Source organism: Microtus oregoni, unplaced genomic scaffold (genome assembly GCF_018167655.1).
Source record: "Microtus oregoni isolate MIOR12 unplaced genomic scaffold, Mior012 000012F_ref0000307, whole genome shotgun sequence".
Taxonomy (NCBI): domain Eukaryota; kingdom Metazoa; phylum Chordata; class Mammalia; order Rodentia; family Cricetidae; genus Microtus; species Microtus oregoni.
This window is the reverse complement of record NW_024543071.1, coordinates 13,750,514-13,764,081: the sequence shown is the minus strand read 5'-3', so window position 1 is coordinate 13,764,081 and position 13,568 is coordinate 13,750,514. Positions and strand designations below refer to the sequence as shown.

The 13,568-nt window shown below is 50.2% G+C and overlaps 1 protein-coding gene across 1 annotated transcript in view; it reads left to right on the top strand.

Moving 5' to 3' along the window:
- The first annotated feature begins 5,366 nt into the window (after positions 1 to 5,366).
- Positions 5,367 to 13,568, top strand: part of Neurl1 (neuralized E3 ubiquitin protein ligase 1) — a 78,379-nt gene continuing 70,177 nt past the window's right edge. The window contains exon 1 of the mRNA XM_041661015.1: positions 5,367 to 5,931. Within this exon, the coding sequence (XP_041516949.1) occupies positions 5,847 to 5,931 (85 nt within the window). The 5' untranslated portion in view covers positions 5,367 to 5,846. The remainder of the gene's footprint in view (positions 5,932 to 13,568) is intronic.

The window sequence follows — 13,568 nt, the reverse complement described above, 5'->3', positions numbered from 1 at the left end:
GAGGCAAAGGCTGATGGGTCTCTGAATTTAAGACCAGCCTTGCCTACAGAGCGTGTTTCAGGACAGCCAGGGCTACACAGAGAAATTCTATCTCAAAAATAAAAAAAATATAAAAATAACAAAAAGATTTTATTTTACTTTTGTGTGCCTACATGTTTGTATGTGCATGTGTATAATATAGTTGCCTGAAATGGCCAGAATAGGGTCCTCTGGAATTGGAGTTACAGGCCATTGTGAGCTGCCTGATGTGTGTACTGGGTACTGAGCTCCTTTGGTCCCTTGAGAGAGCAACAAGTGAGCACTCACTGAGCCATCTCTCCAGTCCCTGAGAATGGTATATTTTAGTACATCTGAACTGATAAAGTTGGACCCAAAGATAAGAGTATGGGGTTCCACGAATACTCCTACTATTGAGTTTTGACTCAGTGTTGCCCGGAGAGGTCAAGGCCCAGGAGTGATGGTGGTCCCTCATTCCAGTTCAGCTGCCTTCCTTTCCAGGTGGCCTTGCTGAGGTGGCAGCCTGCACCAGCCAGATTTGTCATGTGGTGCTCAGTGTCCCCAGGGAAGCCTGCGGGCCTGCTTTCAATGTCATCTTCCCCACCAGAACATGTAGCCATAGGCAGCTGCCCCCTAAGGTGTGACAGGACGTGACCTGTGTGCCATATTCCGCTGAGTTAGGGTGGGGGCTGCATTTTAGCACCCCACCAAGCCCCCGTGGATGATCCTGATGCACACATGAGTTTCAAACCACTGCTTGCAAGGAACCGCTATCTGGCTCAGTGCCAGGCATGTAGTTCGTGTTCAGTGCAGTTACTGTGTGTTTGTGTGCATGCAGGGTACATGTGTGCGTGCATGTAGAGATCAGAGGACAGGGTCTCTCACTGAGCTTCACACTTAAACTTTTTGGCGAGACCTCACCTAGTAAGTCTCCTTTGGAGAAACTGACTTTCCCTTACCCAGCTGGTATCAGTTGCAAAGAGCTTCGTGGTTAGGAGCAAGGGCCGTAAGTGCACTTCCCCTCCCCTCTGTCAGAATCTGATCTAGCCTGAGCCTGTGGAGGTCTTGTCCTTGTTGTCACAGACCCACAGCTCCGTGAGGTGACATGCGTGTCGGTCCTGTTGTGTCTGGAAGCTGCTGTTTCCCTGGAGTCACCCCCACCTCTGGCCCTCATAATTATTCTCACACTTCTTCTGCATAGGTCCTTGAGCCTAAAGAGGGGAGGAGAGAGGCGGGGAGAGGAGAGTCCCCGGGAGTATCAGCCACACTCCAGGCCAGGTCCCAGGCCCAGGAGTAAATGACCAACGGCAAATGGAATCCATGGTTTTATGTGTGGGTTTTGTTTTGTTTTGGTATTTTTTGTCTCATATTTATTGTTTGCATTAATTTTCATTTTGTTTTGAGAGACAGAGCATGAAGTTCAGTGGGTATGGATGTAGGGAGGATCTGATAGGAGTTGGGGGAGGGGAAATGATCAAAATACATTGTATGAAAAATATTTTTAAATTAAAAAATTAAATAAAAGAATTGGCTAGACTAGTAGGCCAGCAAAGCCCCAGGGATCTTCCTGTTTCTTCCTCTTGCCCAGATTTTTATTGGTCTAATTTTTTTTTCCACGAACTCAGTTCCTCATGCTTCCATGGCAAGCCATCTCTCCAGCTCCACTAAATGGGTGGTGTGCAGTGGGTGAAGCTCAGTTCCTGGGAGTAAAGCCTGGTGTTCTCAATTCAGAAGTTCAGCCCAGCTTGGAAGAATCCCAATCACTTGCCTGATGGACTGTTCTTGGCTAGCTCTGCGCTCAGCATCTCAGGGAGCAGGGAAGGAAGAAGCAGACGCTCTGCTGAAATATTCTGCTAGTTTATCAACACGGCTGAGAAAGGCTTCAGTCTTTGAATTCAGCCAAGTGGGCACAGTGAAGAGTAAGACAGAAGGGAGGAGAGTGAGCCACACAGAGGGATGGGGTGGGGGAGGGGCAAGAGGCAGGGAGGGACCAGAAGGGAGAGTAATGGGGTGAAGAGGAACTGGATGGGGAGGAAGTTTCCCAGAGCTGCTATTGATGAAATCCTTCTTTCCCCTCTCTTTCTCTCTCTCTCTCCCTCTCTCTCTCTCTCTCTCTCTCTCTCTCTCTCTCTCTCTCTCTCACACACACACACACACACACACACACACACACCCCCAGAGAGAGAGTGAGAGAGAGAGAGATCTGAATTGCTGGGTGAGGGCTGCCACGGAGAGCACCACCTTGTGGTATTGATAGTGTCATTGAAGCCACCAAAACAGTAACCACTTAGCCCTAGTCTCCCCTACAGATCCCTTCTTCCTCCTCCCTCCAGGGTCAAGCTGAGCTCTCTCCTTGTTGCCTGCAAGATTCCTCAACAGACAGATGGCTTCAAAGTCTTGGTTTCTGCCCTGTGTCTAGGGGAAGCAAGGCTGCTGGTGCCCTGTGATTCTTTGAGTTGTGTTTATCCAGAACCTAGGGTAACTTGGAGGGGTAACCATACCCTCCTTCTTTAGGTGACTAAAGACATACTATATACAGTTGACATTTATCTGGTCTCCCCAGAAAGACAATAGTAAGGAGGGCTCAAGGGGACACTAGGGTCCTTACTGAACCTTGTGCAGGGTGTTGCCACTCAGCATGGCACCTACATGGCCCTTCACATTCACACTTTGGGTGGTTTCCTTGTCTCTGCCCCATCTAGCCCTGCCATCCTCCCATGATTTATTTACTTATTTGTTTGTTTACTTCTCGAGTCAGGGACAGTTTTGCTACTGTGCTCAGCTCCCTGCCATTGTCCACAATACAGTACTGAACAGGCGGTCACAACCTGTGGCTCAAGCCACATCCAACAACTAGTCCTCAATTAAAACTGGAAAGCAGAAAAAGATTTAGCCAGTGTGGTCACACTGGAAAGAGGGACAAACAGATCCAGCGACACCCCACACAAGTCCATCTTCTGGGGTCCCAAAGGGATATTAAAGTTTAAACAAAGGGCCAAAGATATGCACATTGAAGCAGGTTGTGACTCCCAAGTTCAAAAACAACTTTCCACTTTTCCTTGGAGCTCAGGCTACTCTGAGGGGCGGAGCCTCCGCAGCCTCTGGACTACTAGGAAAGCCTCTAGCCCTCCCTTTCTCTCTCCTTCCCTCCCTCCCTCTCCTTTGTCCTCCTTTATTTCTCTTCTGCTTTGCCCATAGCCTAAGTTTAGACTTGTGTGTGGCCTGTGATGTCCAGCTGTCATCCACCTCTGGGGCCTTAGGTCTTCCAGCTGCATTCCTCTCCCCAGACTTTCCAGGCGACAGAGTGGGCTCATTCCCAGATGGACCCAGAGCCTCTGCAGCCACTGTTACAAATTCCAGCCAGGATCCCCGCTATACAGAGTCCACATATTTATTCTGACTCATAAATCGCCTCATCTTCCCAGCTGCGCTCTCTCTCTCTCTCTCTCTCTCTCTCTCTCTCTCTCTCTCCCGTGTGTGTGTGTTAGTGTCTGTGTACAGACCCGAGTACATACTGCACAGTACGTTCATTTGTGTAGTGCAGGGGCGTGTATGTTAATGTGTGTAGCTGTTAAGAGCCCAAGCCAGGTGATGGAGGTGCACACCATTAATCCCAGAACTCAGGAGGCAAAGGCAGGCTGATCTCTATGAGTTCGAGGCCAGCCTGGTCTACAGAGTGAGTTCCAAGACAGGCTTCAAAACTACACAGAGAACCCTGTCTTGAAAAAAAAAAAAAGCAAGCAAGCAAGAAAAAAAAAGAGCCCCAGATTTCTGATGCATGAGTCAGCAGTTGGGGGTAAATGTCGGGAAGACACTGCCCATAAATCACACACCAGTCCCTGACCAATCTGCAGCTGGCCAGCACATGATGCCAGGCATCCCCAAGGTTGGTGGCTGGGGCTGAGGCTCTGGTTGTCTTTCTCCTCTAACACCAGGATGTACCTCACTTGCTTGGAGTCTCTGAAATCTAAGGATGTACTGCCTGGAATGAGACAGATGTAAAAGGCAGGAGAGGGGACTGCAGGGTGACTCAGAGACTTTATCTCCAAGGTTCGCAGCAGGGTCTTCCTGCTGACAGGCAGAGAGCTCCAAGCATTGTACAGATACGTTGGAGACTCCGTCATGTACCTGCTAGGGGCTATGACACCACGGGGAGCGTGGCTGAGGAACTCTCCCCTCAGCAAGCTTATGCTCTCATGGGAGAGGGAGAATCTAACCAAGCAAAAAGGCGACTTTTAAAAGCCATGAGGAATGGGATCACCACAAGGAAAATGTCAGGGGATGCTTAGTTGGGACGGTCAGGGAAAAGCAGGGCATGAGCTATGCCTACATAGTGAGGATGGGTTCTATGGAGACTTATAGGAAGAAACTTCCAGAAGAGCATGGATGAGATGTGTATGCCTCCATTCATGCCTTTCAGGACTCTGGGTCAGAGTGGTTGGCATCAGATTAGAGTAGGGATGACTTAGAGAAACAGGAGGTAAGGTAGGATGGACCATCTTCTCCTCCGACATACTTAGGGAAAGAAATGCCCCAGATCCGAAGGGGAGAATGACTTCCTGGCTCCCTCCTGCAGGTCGCAGCGTTCAGCTACACTGATGGAAGAGTCACGTGAGGAGGACGTTTACAGAAGCTCCCTTCCTCCAGGAAGCCACCTGAACTACCATAGGCCTGACTCCTCCTCCCCCAGTCTCTCAGTTTTCCAGCTGACAGACTCGGTCAACTTGGAACTGATAGCTCTCTCCTAGTTTGTACCTAAGCTTGGTTCTGGTCTTGTGGTTCTCTGGTCTTGAGCATGCAAATCCCAAAGTCAGGGACCGGGTCTGACTGAGGTTCTGGTTGGGACCTCTTGATGAGCGAGGGGGAAGTACCTGTATTCTTAATTTCAATTGTCTTGATCCATCATCCACTCACTTCTGAGAGATTTAATCAATCTGTGCCAGGCTCTGTACCCGGCGTTAGGGAGCCTCCATTAGTGCTACTTCGCCACTCCCTGCCATCGGACACCCAGCGTTATGGAGGTCCTGTTCCGCTTGTTTTCAAGTTCTATGTTCCAGGACAAGGAAACCCTCAACCTCTGGAACCCTCATCTATTCCTGATGTCACGTCCCGAGCGGTGACGCGCTGGCCCCCTAACTCCACCCCGGTGCCGTCCAGAACTTGTGGCCAGCGGGAACGCGGCGCGCCCCGGGGCCACATCTGGCAGCGCGGGTGCGCGCGTGTCACTAAGACGCTCATTCACCGGCGCAGCTGTCGCCATAACAACCGGAGCCCGGGAGTCCTGGCGACGTTGGGGCGGGGGTTGGGGGCGGCGGCCTCGGGAGGGACCCGGCGGGAGCGGGGGCGGTCCACACGAGCCGGGCCCTGCAAGCTCACCCGCGGGCGGGAGGGCGCCACGCACGTCGCCGCGGCCGTCCCCGCGGGCGGGGACCGAGCTGGCCGCCGAGCCTCTGAGCAGTCGCGCGCCGAGCCCCGACTCTATGGCCCGCGGGGAGCGCGCCGCCGCTGCGCCGCCCACCCGCAGCCGGAACCAGAGCTCCAGAACCAGGCAGAGCGCAGCGGCGCGAGCCGCGGGCTGGGGCCCAGGGGCCTGGCCGCCCCGGGCGCGGGGCATGGGAGCACGGTAGCCGGGTGGCGCAAGGATCCCCGCGGCGGGCAGGACCCGCCGAGCGAAGATCGCCAAGCCCAGGGAGAGCCGGAGACAGCGAACCTCCCGCCCCCGGCCGCAGCCCCGCCAGGGCCCTCCCCCGGCGGCGCGCACTGGCGCGCGCACACACTTGCACACCTTTCCTCCGCTCCTGCCCAGCCTCGCCTGGCCCCCGTTGAAGCACCCCAGGGGGCCCGATGCCATGGGTAACAACTTCTCCAGTATCGCCTCTCTGCAGCGAGGAAACAAGAGTCGCGCGTCGCGGGGCCACCCCCAGAACCTCAAAGGTAGGCTTCGCCCGGCCGGGGCGCAGCTAGAGGGCTGCAGCGCCGGTGGAGGGGTGGGCAGAGGTGCGGTTGGGGAGGACCGGCAGGTGCCACCTGTTGTTTGCATTTGGACAGCGGGAGAGGCGCTTCTGGCAGTGGAGGTGGGCTGGGGCAGCAGCTAATGGGTGCTGATGGTAGAAATGAGGGAGGATGGAAGTCGGTGGGGGTCTGCGCAGTTCTGTTTCTATCTGCCCTGGCAGCCTCACTGGAATCCCCTCTTGTGATGCTAGGCCTGAAGAGGTAGGATAGGCATTTGCGGGATGGATGGGGCAGTGCGGAGGGAAACCCAGGTTTTCCAGCCGAGCTTCCCAAGAGAGTCATTGTGGTCTTCTTTGTATCTACATTGGGTTGGGGAGAGCCGGCTGGAAGCACTAGTTGCATTTCCAAGCAGAGGGTCTTAGAGATCCAGGTCTAAAAGGACACGCTCCCAGGGTCTTCTGGCACGGGTGATCTTTTGCACCGAGTGAATCAGCTTGGTTTTTCAGTTCACCCAAAGACAAAATATCAGGTCTGAGCCCTAGAAAGAGGGGTAAGGAGCTTTGAAAATGGATATACCTTCATCAGGAAGGTTTGCTATGTCCTTCCATCCATCCAGCATCCTCCTCTGGGGGGAGGCCCTAGGCTCAATCCCAGGCCTTACAGCTTCCAACACATCTCTGACCTTTGGAAGATGCTGCTAGGATCTGCCAGGCACTTGAACCCAGCTAATTCTCTCCGGAATCCCGCTTTCTCGTCATTATTAGAGCCAGTTGCACATACTTCTAGGAGCACAATGATAGCTAAAGCCCCAGGGCTTTCCAAACAACAGCAGCAATTAAAACACACAACTTGAAGCAAAACAACCCCCTTCTCAGTCTCCTGGGATGTGACTAGGGTAGTAGTAGTGGCCTTCAGCCCAGAGTCTTGGTGTTTACAAAGTCTGTTCACATCTTTTCAGAAGTGCAGAGGCTTCTCTGGTTAGTCAGCAGGAGTAATCATATCCATTTCATAGATGAGGGGACCTGAGGCTTGCTTCAGTTTCCAGAGCCAGTAAGAGTCAGAAACAGAATCAGGCTCCCGGCCCTGAGGGCTCGGAACTCGGTCTCGCTAGGCAGTTAACTTCAAGATGGAGAAGGGATGGTGGGCGAAGCGCAGTCCTGCATTCTGATTCTGTCCTTCAGAACTTCACCCCACTCTGCTCAGGAGGGTCAGTGGGTCCTGGTGGGTTTATGGGAATTAATAGGGTGATACAGGCACACGTCCTTTTGGAGTTGTGTTTACTGACCTTGTAAATCCTCATAGAAGACCCGAGGAAACGGAGATGCTGTGGTACTTACACATTAGGTTAGGATGCTCATGGAAGTATCCCTTAGACTAGGAAAGCAAGTAAATGCCTAGGAGTCATGGCATCGTCTCTTGGGGCAGGGAGGATGTGCAGTTAGTAAGATTGCATTTTCAAAGACTCTGATCACTTGGAAAGTGCTCATGGCGTAAGAACAGTTACAACACTATAAAGACTTTGGTCCCATCCCTGTTGTGATTCCCATTTTGTTAAAAGGCAGTTATGTGAAGAAAAAGGAAAAACCAACACTCACAAAGCAGAGAAAGGAACATTTCTTAAAGGCTCTAGGTAATGAACCATATGGATTTTACTTCCTTTTTATTTATATTTTTATATCATTTTATTTATATTTTCTTTTCTAAAATGTGTTCAATAAACATGTATTATTCTTTTAAAGTTAGTTTCATGCATGTATATAATGCACCCTGCTTACTCTCTCTCCTCAGACCCTTTCACCTTTCGCCCACCTTTATGAGCCCTCCCTCTTCCCTACCTGTTTCTTTTCTAGGTTCATGATTTTTTTTTATTTTGTTGTGTGGCCCATTTTTCTTTTTTAAACCCAGGGCCATCTGGTAACCTGTGGGTTGGGGCTATGCACTGGGGTCTGTGGATGCACCACTGAAGGCATTGGCTCCCCCCCCCCCTTTCCCTGGATCTGTCTGTAGGAAATAGTTAAGCAGTGAGGGATGGAGTCCTCTGAGTCCTTCCTCTGTCCTTGGCTGACTGCTGATGCCCAATTTTGCACAGACCCAGGGCAGTCCTCTGTGGTTGTTGAGAGAGTTCATGATTGCAGAGGCTATGAACATCTCGGAAGATGTTTCCACAGTCCTTCCCATAGTGAGCCTCTTAGCATCTTTCTGCCCTTCTTCCTTAATGCTCCCTCAGCCTTGGAGGGAATGATACAAATGTCTGATTTGGGGCTGAACATTCAGTTGTCACGTATTCTCAGCACCTTGTGGAGTCATACATCTCTGTGTCCATCACATTTCACCCGAAAGAGAGGCTTCCCTGATTAAGGCTGGGTGTAGTAATTAACTTTGGGTACAAACATATATATTTAGAAGATAGTTCGACACTCTGTCACGATAGCTAAATGACAGGACCCCTAGGTTCTATGGCTCTCCCCACAATGGGTTTTAGAAGGTGTTCAACAATACTGAGCATGGACTCCCTCCTATGGAGTGGGCCTCAAATCCAAGCACAAAGTGGTTGGTTACATCTATAACAGTTGTGCCATTATTGCACAAGTGGGCACATCTTGCCTAGAAGTTAGTTTGGAGGATTCACAGTGTGCCAAGACCACTGACACCCCATCTCCCCCAGCAGCTTGCCATCAGGGAAGAGGATTCCATCTCAGTTCCGGCTTGATCTCTTTAGTTCATGCAGTCACGGTGTCTGGTAGCTTCAGCAACAGGGTCTTACCGTCCGTCTAGTTCTGGTGGGCATTCAAGAGGAATTGCAAGAGTGTGTATTGTTTTGGGGGTTTCTAGGGCTTCTCTGAGCAACTAATAAGGAGTTATCCCATACTTGGCACCAGTTTTGTCCGTTTGTCCCAGCCATGTAGGGTATCTCCCTTCCAACTTAAAAAGTTTGGCTATAAGATTGTAGGTTTCCATACCCCGCTGTTTTCGCTGATCTTTCCCGTTGCCTCTCTCCACATGCCCCTCCCCCTTTCCTACTTAAGCCTCTTCACCTTGGGCATTTCCCTTTTCATTTTTGTGTTAGCTAGATCTTCTATCCACGCTTTCTTAAGGAACCCCTCCCAGTGGCCTCTCTCTGGGCTTCTGGCCTCCACATCAACTCTAAGGTGAGCATACACAGTTAGAGATATTCGGTTATGACCCCCATGGGAAGGGGGACTGTAGCTGGGTTACCACCATATTCTTTTCCCTGTTTCATCTATTTTTCTACAGAAGTATTATTTTATCATTACAAATGAGCTGCCATGGGCTGGGGCTGTTACAGTGGCAGAGTGCTTGTCGAAGATGAGTGGGGGCCTGGCTTCACTCCCCAGTGCTCTTAAAGAGATGAATAAATAGACTCCTGCTGTCAGCATGTGTAGACTGCCTCTAAGCACCAAAAAGAGACTGATAATGAGGAAGGAATCTGCAGGCGTCATTTGGGTAAATTTCTTCCCTTACAAATGAGAAGAAAAAGAGAAAAATGCACTTATTTGTCCAAATTACTTAGCAGATCAGTTTGAGGAGCAAAACTGAGCTCTGTCCTTGATGGGTAGGGGTTTACTGGGGGCAGGCAAATGGACCTTGTTGTTCAGTGCTCACAGCCTGTCCCCTAAAAGAGACACTGTTCTTTTCCTGGCTCCATGGACACCTAGAGGAGTCCCCTTTTGCCTAACATATAGGTTTGTGGAGGATGTGAGAGCTCTGTGTCTCTGTCAGGAGGCAGGAGAAGACAGGAGAGGGGTCCCCGCTTTCCTGTACTCATTCACGGATCTGGTAATACACACCTCATATTCTAGCACCTGGGAGGCTGAGGCCAGATGAGTGTGGGTTTGAAGCCTGGACTGGTGAGATTTTGTCAAAGGAGGAAAGGGAGGAGAAAAGCGGGAGGAGAGAGAAAGAGAGGGAGGGAAGGAGAGGGAAGAGGGAGGGAGAGGGATGAGAATGAGAATGCCCTGAAGGCTCACCCTCGGGTCTGTCAGTCTTCCTCCTTAGCCTGACTTCTAGGCACTGTTCCCATTTTCCTTCTGTAAGAAAGTGGTCACCCGTGGGGGTGGAAAGATGGCCTCGTGGTTAAGATCACTTGCTGCTTTCTCAGAAGATCAGAGTTTGATTCCTAGCACTCATGTTGGACAGCTCACAACTGTCTGTAACTTCAGCTCTGGGGATACGATACAATCTTTTGGCCTAGTGGGCACTCCCACACGTATGAACACACACGCACCCCTCCCCCGCACACACACCAGAATTAAAGTCATCATATTTATTCTGTAATTACTTAGTGCTCACTATACATTCCCTTTTACCCTTTCAACACTGCCATGGGCATCCCTTCTGGTAGATTAGTGGTCACCCGGCATCGTATTCTTACTGTGTTGATGTTGACCTAGGACCCCTATTCAGCTGCCCGCCCAGTGTTCTGCACTCAGCCAGCATCCAGCTGTGATTTTAGCAGTGCCTGTCTAGAAAACTGCTGGAGGCAGAGGAACCGACCTCCTTTCTTCCCTTTCTGTTGCAGCTCATTGGTCCTTACCGCTTTAATTAAAACAGCTGCTAGGACCTGTCATAAAAGATGTCAGATTGTTCTGCCTGTCAGGCTGATATGAAATGGGTGACACTTTTCTCTCTCAGGGGTAGAGTTTGGTCTTTCCTGAAGACACACTACTAATAATCCCCTTTGGGTCTGAAGAACATGGATCTTGGAGCATCAGGGAAGCCAGGTGTAGTTCTGGGCTTAGGACCAACTGACAGTGCTTGAGGAATTGTGTGCTGGGGTTAACACTCTTGGTATCGCTGGCTGTCGTGTGCTGACGGTTCTGGAGAGGCAAGGTGGAGGGAGGCGTGGAGATACACACTTGCACAGTCAGATTGTTGAAAGCCTAGGTCTGTGTGCCGAGGTCAGAGATGGCAGGGACATCAGGGAGAGATTGGGCTGGACATGGGGTACTGCAGGAAGTGACTGTCAAGGGTTGGGTGGGATCCTATGGTGTATGGGCAGGGGGGACAAGGCCTGGAGAAAGAGAATATGTGTGTGTGTGTCCTCAGTGAGAGGTGCAGGTGACTGGGGAGGGGATTTGTGCTTTGTACTGAGAAACACAGGGAATAAGCTCTCCCTCCTCTTCTAGCTCTTGCTGAGTTCTTCCTCATTCTCCACTGAGTGTGGAGGAACAGACCCTTGAGAAAGCTCGGAGGCACTGGGGAGAAGTTACTCAGCCCAGTGGTCACCCATGGATGGAGAGTGGGTGGGCCACCTCCCCCTTCTAAAAAATTCATTGCAGTAAAATTTACGTGATGTGAAATTTACCATTTTAATGTATGCAATTTAGTGGCATTTACCCCATTTTATTATTGGATTATCTGTTCTTTTGATGACCACTTTCTTGAGTTCTTTATATATTTTGGAGATCAGTTCTCTGTCCAAAGTGGGGTTAGTGAAGATCTTTTCCCATCCTGTAGGCTGCCATTTTGTCTAGGAACTTCTGGAGGCATTATAATTCCTGACTTCAAACTCTACTACAAAGCTACAGTAATGAAAACAGCCTGGTATTGGCATAAAAACAGACAGGAGGACCAATGGAATCAAATCAAAGACCCGGATATCAATCCACACACCTACGCATACCTGATTTTTGGCAAAGAAGCAAAAAATATAAAATGGAAAAAAAAAAGCATACTCAGCAAATGGTGCTGGCACAGCTGGATCTCAACATGTAGAAGAATAAGGTAGACCCATATCTATCGCCATGCACAAAACTCAAATCCAACCACATAAACCAACATAAAACCAACCACACCAAAACTCATAGAAGAGAAAGTGGGAAATATACTCAAACACATTGGCACAGGAGACCACTTCCTAAATATAACCCCAGTAGCACAGACACTGAGAGCAACAATTAATAAATGGGACCTCTGGAAACAGAGAAGCTTCTGTAAAGCAAAGGACACGGTCAACAGGACTGGCTGGCTTTAAAAATATTCTTCCTGAATTGGTCACCTCACTAAGTACTGGCTATGACGGTGACAGGGAGCTCACCACCCCTCCCCCAAGCTCTAATGCTAGCTAGACACCTAGTGTTTCTCTGTCTTTCTCATTATGACTGAATATCCTGGGGGTGAGGGAGACCCTGCTAAGGAGTCTTGATTCTGGGTCAGAGTGGAGAACTTCCTTGAGGGTCTTCAACTTCCTCCCTGCTTCTGGATGGAGATGGAGGATGGGTCTCCCTGGATCAGGTCCTAGCCAACTTTGAGTCTGACATCCCTGTTGCTGTTTCTCTGATCTGGGTCCTCATGCCAGATACTAAGATAGCTGCCTTTTGGTTTGCTTGTTTGAGACTGGGTCTCATGAAGCTGAGGCTGGCTTCGCCCTTGTTATGTAGCTGAGGCTGGCTTCGCCCTTGTTATGTAGCTGAGGGTGGCTTCGCCCTTGTTTTGTAGCTGAGGCTGGCTTCACCCTTGTTATGTAGCTGAGGCTGGCTTCGCCCTTGTTATGTAGCTGAGGGTGGCTTCGCCCTTGTTATGTAGCTGAGGCTGGCTCCCCCCTTGTTATGTAGCTGAGGCTGGCTTCCACCCTGTTATGTAGCTGAGGCTGGCTTCCACCCTGTTATGTAGCTGAGGCTGGCCACGAACTTCTGATCCTCCTGCTTTGCTGTGTTTTGCTTACTTGTTTTTCCATATCTATTTGTGAGTGAGGGAGAGGAGGGGAAGGAAAATAAGAGAGAGAGTCTGTGTATTAGTTTTATTCTATCATATGGGTCTTACTCAGGTAGTCAGACTTGGTGGTGTCACCGGTCCTTGTGTGTTTTAAGAGAAGGTCCTCCAAGATCCCCTGAGTAAATTGGGAGTGTTGGGATCATGGGAGAGGATAGAAGGGGAGGGGGAGGAAAGGAGGGTAGTGGTGAAAAATTATATAGCTCGATAAAAACAAAAAACGCAAAAACAAAACAAAAAGGAGAGAGAGGGGTGGGGGAAGGTCCACTCCATTGCCCAGATTGGCCTGAAATTCACTATGGAGCCTAGGCTGCCCTCAAACTCATGACAGTTTCCATGCCTCGGCCTCGTGAATCCTGGGAGTCCAGGTGTGCACCCTCACACCTGGTTTAGCTGCTGTCTTCAGCCCTGCCTCTGTTATCGTTGGTTCTTCCCCATCCACAGCGGCTGCCCACCGCCGTAATCAGATAATCAAAGCTTCCATTCTTTGGTGAACTCAGACATTTCCATGGCTGTCTGGGCTCCTTCCTTAGTTGCCATGACATTGGCAGACTATGTGAGCCTCAGAGAGGCTGGGATGAACAGCCACCTACCTCTCCTGTCGGTCTTCAGGTCAGCGTTACCTTTGAACCCTGTTTGCTAATTGCCATAGTAATATTTATAGTAGCAGCCATGTGTTGGGTGGTTACTGTGTGCCAAATATCTTCTGTGTTGATTTTTCCATCAATACGCTGCTGACCATATATCATGGCATTTTATAGATGGAGAAACGAGGCCGAGAGAAGTTGACTAACCTATCCTAGATCTGTTAGAAATGATGGGAAGGGCAGATGGGGTGTTTGTTGTCGAGCCTGATAACTTGAATTTGGTCTCCAGAACCTGACCCC